Source organism: Plecotus auritus (genome assembly GCF_963455305.1).
Source record: "Plecotus auritus genome assembly, chromosome: X".
NCBI lineage: Eukaryota > Metazoa > Chordata > Mammalia > Chiroptera > Vespertilionidae > Plecotus > Plecotus auritus.
The window spans coordinates 1056218-1063114 of record NC_137784.1 but is presented as its reverse complement, the minus strand read 5'-3'; the positions used below and the strand labels follow the sequence as shown (position 1 = coordinate 1063114).

Sequence of the window (6897 nt, the reverse complement as noted above, 5' to 3'; positions counted from 1 at the left end):
TCTATATATATCTATATATCTATATATCTATATATCTATATATCTATATATCTATATATATATATATATATATATATATATGCCAATCAATCGGAACACCACTCGCTATGATGCGCACGGTGGCTGGCCAACTGGCCTACTGAGGGGGGCGAGCAGGCAAGCCGGCAAACCTCCCACTGCGCCCCCCGCCCCCCCGCCTCTCCCCCGCAGGCCTGACCCCGCAGCCCCGCCCCCTATGCCCCCCCTACCCCAATGGGGGCGTGGCCAGGGGGCCAACCTGCCGCCCCCAATGGATCCCATCAGGGGCTGGCTGCTGGCCTTCCTCCCCCGGCCCCTCCCCACCCCCGCCTCCTCCAGGCCTGACCCCTCCCCCCTCCCCCCCTCCCCCCCGCCCCCTATGGCCCTCCTACCCCAATGGGGGCGTGGCCAGGGGGCCAACCTGCCCCCCCCAATGGATCCCATCAGGGGCCCTCTGCTGGCCTTCCTCCCCCGGCCCCTCCCCACCCCCGCCTCCTCCAGGCCTGCCCCCTCCCCCCCGCCAGCCCCGCCCCCTATGGCCCTCCTACCCCAATGGGGGCGTGGCCAGGGGGCCAACCTGCCGCCCCCAATGGATCTGATCAGGGGCCCGCTGCTGGCCTTCCTCCCCCGGCCCCTCCCCCCGCCTCCCTGCCTATCGGCCCCCATGGGGGATGGGGCATGGGGGGAGGGCCCGGGGACCTCATCCCCGCTCCAATCCGCGCACCGGGCTGCCAGTAAATATATAAAACCAGCTCCTCTGTGATCCCAGCCGCCCTGGGTGCAGAAAAACCCGTTTCTCAGGTTAATTCCCAAAAAAGAAAAAAAAAAAAAGAGAGAGAGAGAAAGATGAACTCCCAGCAGGCCCAGGGGGTTAAGCAGATTAGGGGTGGGTGGGGGGAGGAGCCCTCGGGGTGCCGATGTCACAGCTCCACGGGGCCGGGACTCGGGGCCCCGATCGCTCCGGGCAAAGTCCTCCCGAGCGTCCGGATCGCGAGTCCCATGGCGCCCAGGGGACCCGCCTCGCCCGCCGCCAGGTGCGCGGGACCCCGTGGGGCGCAGCCCGCACTGGGGTGGGGGGGGGCCTGGGCTGGGGGCACGGGGTGGAGGGGGATGCGAAGGAGAGAGTGGGGAGGGCGGCCCCCAGGGCGCGCGTGGGTCCCCGAGAAGGAGAGCTGTGGGCGTGGCTAGAACTCACCAAAACCCAGCGGGAGGCCTGGTGAGGGGCGCGCCCCCCCGAAACCCCTTGGGTAGGGACCGTGCACCGCCCCCGGGGGAGAAGGAGGAGGAGGGAGAGGCGGAAGGGAGGAGAAAAAAGCGGAGAAAATCCGAGAACCGAGCGACTGGGTCCGCCCCCAACTCTCCAAGACACGCCTCCGTGCGCCCCTCCCCCGCGCGGCCCGGGACCGCCCCCCCCCCCCCTCTCTAACCCCGTGGGGGGTCCCCTTTCCTCCTAGCGCAGCTGTCTCCCCGACAAACCCTGGTGACCCCCTCCTCGCATCTCGGGGAGTGGGGCCTCACCTCCCTCCAACACTCTCTCGCCAACGACCCGCCCCCCCCCCGCGCGCCCCAACACCAAGAGGCACCCCATCCCGCCTCGTGTCCCCCTTCCCCCGACCCTCAACCCTCGCCAAGACACCGCCCGTGCGCCCCTAGCCACGTACCCCCTCTTCTGGGCCCAGCAACAAGCTCTCTGGCCACGATTCAGTCCGGGTCCCCCCCCCCCCGCGCCCCTCCCCTGGAGCCTCTGAGTGGCTGATTTCGCAACCCTGGCGAAATCGGAGAATGGGGACCCCACCCCCCACCCCCGCGCGCCCCGGATGAGCTGGAACTTACAGCCCGGAGCCCGGGAATGAGGATCAGGGCCATCCTGGCGCCGGGTCCCCCCCTCCCCGCCCGCCCGCCACGAGTCATAGCGCGGGGGGCGCGCGGGATCCTGCGCGCTCTGGGCGCTCTAACGCGGTAACCGTGTATTGGAAACCCCGGTGCCAAATTCCCCCGCATCCGGTCGGGTCTGGGGGTGCTTTTAATCTCTCTCTCATTCTTTTAATATGGAAATATCCCTCTGCACCCCGGCATTCGCGGGCCCGCCTTCCTCCTGGCGCAGGCGGAACCACCCAGAGGCTTGGAGACTCCGCCCCCCGGAAAAGGGAGGTGCCGGCCGGTCCTTGCCAGCGCCCCACCTCCGGGGCCACCCTTTAAGGGAGAACCTAACGGCTGTGTCCCATTGGCTAAGCGGTTAGAGAAGGAGGCGCCTGCGTTCAAACCGAAACCCGAGCTTGGCACGCGCGCGCGGTCCAGGGTTCCGCGGTGGGTGTGCGTTTTTACGCAAAGTCACTGGGTCCAAAGGGACCAGCAACAGGCGCCCTCCCGCGGCAAAGCCCGAATTACAGCGGAAACGCCATTTGCCTGCAGGTCGAGCTGGTTCGAGAGGGCGAGTTTTCGTTTGTTAAAAAAAAAACACAAACAAACAAACAAAAAATAAACCTTTAAAGCATTTTTGTGCGTTTAGTTGAGCCACAGGGTTGACAAAATTGCTGGGAGGCAGAATCTCAACGGATTGAGAGAAGGCTCCTGAGAAGGGCGGTTTTTCACCGTTTTATTTTATTTATTTACTAGAGGCCCGGTGCATGAAATTCGTGCACGGGGCGGGGGGGAGGGGGGGTGTCCCTCAGCCCAGCCTGCACCCTCTCCAATCTGGGACCCCTCCAGGGATGTCCGACTGCCCGTTTAGGCCCGATCCCGGAATCCAGGACTGCTGGCTCCCAACTGCTCGCCTGCCTGCCTTCCTGATTGTCCCTAACCACTTCTGCCTGCCAGCCTGATCACCCCCTAACCACTCCCCTGCCAGCCTGATTGATGCCTAACTGCTCCCCTGCCAGCCTGTTTGCCCCTAACTGCTCTCCCCTGCAGGCCTGGGTCCCCCCCAACTGCCCTCCCCTGCAGGCCTGGTCACCCCCAACTGCCCTCCCAGCAGGCCTGGGTCCCCCCATAACTGCCCTCCCCTGTAGGCCTGGTCGCCCAAACTGCCCTCCCCTGCAGGCCTGGTCACCCCCAACTGCCCTCCCTTGCAGGCCTGGTCCCTCCCAACTGCCCTCCCCTGCTGGCCATCTTGTGGTGTCCATCTTGTGTCTACATGGGGGCAGGATCTTTGACCACCTGGGGGGCAGCCACCTTGCGTGTTGGAGTGATGGTCAATCTGCATATTACTGTTTTATTAGATAGGATTTTTTATTGATTTCAGAGAGGAAGGGGTAGAGAGAGATAGAAACATCCATGATGAGAGAGAATCAAGGATCGGCTGCCTCCCGCACGCCCCCTACTGGGGATCCAGCCCCCACCAACCCGGGCATGTGCCCTTGACCTGGAATTGAACCCAGGACCCTTCAGTCCACAGGCTGGTGCTCTATCCACTGAGCCACACCAGCCAGGGCTCACCTTGTTTTAGCCAATAAAATCCAAGGAGGAAATGTAAGTGGGTTGCTATGAAATCCATTGGGGATGGATGAGGGAGGCGGGAGAAAGGCAAGCGGGGAGACCTCTGGGATTGGATGGAAAGTGGAATGATTGATACATGCTCCTTTTACTTAAGTGGGTGCAGGAGAGTTAACAGGCAACAGTTAACTCAGGCCCTAACCGGTGTGGCTCAGTGGATAGAGCATCAGCCTTCGGACTGAAGGGTCCCGGGTTCGATTCCCGGTCAAGGGCACGTACCTTGGTGGCGGGCACATCCCCAGGTGGGGGGCGTGCAGGAGGCAGCTGATGGATGTTTCTCTCCCATCGATGTTTCTAACTCTCTCTTCCTCTCTCTAAAAAAAAAAATCAATAAAAAATACTTAAAAAATAATAAAACTCAAGCTCCTTCATCATTAACATTTTAAAAAAAAAAAAAAGACAATAGGCTCATGAAAGATCTAAGTTGATCTTCATCAGGGAAGATACTGGTGTTAACCTAAAAAAAAAAAAAAATGGAAACCCGTAAAGAATTTCTGTGAGTTTATTGGAGCCAAGCTGTGGACAATGGCCGGGAAGCAGAACCTCAATGGACTGAGAGAACGCTCCGGAGAAGGGCGGGTTATGTCTGTATTTATATGTTGCGATCAAAAGAGGGGACGTAGTGGGTGACGTGAAATCCATTGGGGAGGGACCAGAGAGGCGGGAGGAAGCAAAGCGGGGAAACCCCTGGGATTGGATGAAAAGTAAAATGATGGACACATGCTCAGGTGGGCCCAGGGACAATTCACAGGATAACGAAGGGATCTGTGGTCTCCGTCCTGGCACCCAGCACACGAGGCTGTGCCCCAAGGGGTCCGGAAATAGGGGAGTTACCAGTCACCCAGACATTTCAAGGGTGTGTTATCCTCGATGCAAAAAGACAGGTGGGCTCCATTAGGGTAAAGCTTGACCTTGTCAATGACCTTGTGGGCCTAGGAGGTGACTCCCCTCCATCAACTGCTTTTAGTTAAATTTCAGACCATCCTCTGGGGTGACTTGAGGTCTCTGGGTTTGCAAGGCCGCCACCCAGGCCTCCCCTGAGCCGGTCGGGTCAGCACGTGACCCCTATGCGTCTACCAGGGGTGGGCAAACTTTTTGACCCGAGGGCCACCATGGGTTCTTCAACGGGACCGGAGGGCCGGAACAAAAGCATGGATGGAGGGTTTGTGTGAACAAATATACATTCAAAGTCAAGGAGCGGAGGGGAGAGCAAGAGAACCGGATAGAACAGCCGGATCCGGCCCGCGGGCCGTAGTTTGCCCACGGCTGGCTAGGCCTTGACGTCTGCCTCTCTGCTTTCTTCTCTCCAGAGACCGTTGGCCGGTTCTAGCCGCCCTGTGCTCGCTTCTGAGGATTTGCGAGTTGAAAGCATCCGATGACCTCAGACCCAATATTCTCCTGATCATGGCCGACGATCTTGGCATTGGGGACCTGGGTTGCTATGGGAACAGTACACTGAGGTACCAGGGGCTGGGGAGGGGTGTGTGTGTGTGTCTTTGGCTGAAGGATCCATTGAAAATCTGCCTGTAGCAACAGCTGGCGTGGCTCAGTGGTTGAGCATCGACCTAGGAACCAGGAGGTCACGGGTTCGATTCCCGGTCAAGGGCACATGTCCGGGTTGCAAGCTCGATCCCCAGTAGGGAGCGTGCAGGAGGCAGCTGATCTATGATTCTCTCTCATCATGGATGCTTCTCTCTCTCTCTCCCTTCCTCTCTCTGAAATCCATAAAAATATTTTTTAAAATATATTTTATTGATTTTTTTACAGAGAGGAAGGGAGAGGGAGAGGGAGTTAGAAACATCGATGAGAGAGAAACATCCATCAGCTGCCTCCTGCACACCTCCCACTGGGGATGTGCCCGCAACCAAGGTACACGCCCTTGACCGGAATCGAACCTGGGACCCTTCAGTCCCCAGGCCGACGCTCTATCCACTGAGCCACACCGGCCAGGGCATAAGTATATACGAGAGGCCCGATGCATGAAATTCGTGCTAGGGGCTCGGCCCTCATAGCTACAGTGCCTTGCCTTGGCCCTCGCAGCCCTGGCTTCCTCCAGAAGGTCATACGGAAGGTCGTTCGGCTGTCTGGTCTAATTAGCATATTAAGCTTTTATTATTATAGATTATTGATTTCAGAGAGGAAGAGAGAGAGAGAGAAACATCCAGGAGGAGAGAGAATCATGGATCGGCTGCCTCCTGCAGGCCCCTTGCTGGGGATCCAGCCCACAACCCAGGCATGTGCTCTTGACCGGGAATCGAACCGTGACCTCCTGGTTCCTGGGTCAAAGCTCAACTACGGAGCCAGCCCGGCCTGGCTGCAAAGATCCCATTTCCAACTAAGGTTCATGTGGACGCCTTTCCATGCAAGGACCGGCGGAGGCTGGGTGCACGCCCCCATCCTGACAGTGACATGTGTGTGGTTTGCCCAGGACGCCCAACATCGACCGGCTTGCGGAAGAAGGCGTGAGGCTCACCCAGCACCTGGCGGCGGCTCCCCTGTGTACCCCGAGCAGAGCAGCTTTCCTGACTGGGAGACACGCTTTCAGATCAGGTGGGTGTGGGGGGATGACCACGAATAGGGCAGATAGCTGGATGGATGGATAGATACATAGATGATGATGGATAGATGATAGATAGATATAGATAGATAGATAGATAGATAGATAGATAATAGATAGATAGATAGATAGATAGATAGATAGATAGATAGATAGATAGATACAGATGATAGATAGACATATGATAGATGGATAGATACATACTTAGGTAAGTAGATAGATAAAATGAATGAATGGGTTGAAAGATGATGGATGGATAGATGGATGATGGATGGATCAATAGATAGATGATAGATAGACACACAGATGATGAATGATGGATAGATGATGAATGGATAGATAGATGAATGAATAGATGATAGATAGATTATAGGTAGATAGATGATAGATGAATGGATAGACATATGATAGATAGATAGATAGATAGATAGATAGATAGATAGATAGATACATACATACATACATACATACTTAGGTAGGTAGGTAGATAAGATGAATGAATGTATAGAAAGTAGATGGATGGATAGATAGATGATGGATCAATAGATAGATGATAGGTAGACACGTAGATAATGAAAGATGTATAGATGATGGATGGATATATATATACACAGGTAGAAATAGTACATGAATGGATAGATAGATGATAGATGGGTAGATAGATAGATAGGTAGATAGATAATAGATGAATGGATATATAGATGATAAATTGGTAAATAGTTGATGGATGGATAGGCAGATGATAGATGTATAGACAGATGAATGGATAGATACATAGATAGGTAGATAGATAAATGAATAGATAGACATATAGGAGATGGATAGATAGA

General features: G+C 55.9%; 1 protein-coding gene across 5 annotated transcripts in view; it reads left to right on the top strand.

Annotated features, from left to right (window-relative positions):
- Positions 1-940: 940 nt before the first annotated feature.
- The window catches only part of ARSD (arylsulfatase D), a 31568-nt gene continuing 25611 nt past the window's right edge, over positions 941-6897 (top strand). For 4 of the 5 annotated variants that reach the window (XM_080653564.1, XM_080653563.1, XM_080653560.1 and 1 more), the window contains exons 1-3: positions 944-1052; positions 4821-4970; positions 5939-6060. In XM_080653564.1, the coding sequence (XP_080509690.1) occupies positions 1018-1052; positions 4821-4970; positions 5939-6060 (307 nt within the window). In that variant the 5' untranslated portion in view covers positions 944-1017. Of the gene's footprint in view, positions 1053-4820; positions 4971-5938; positions 6061-6897 lie in introns of all 5 variants that reach the window. The other variant, XM_080653561.1, reaches the window with a different exon arrangement.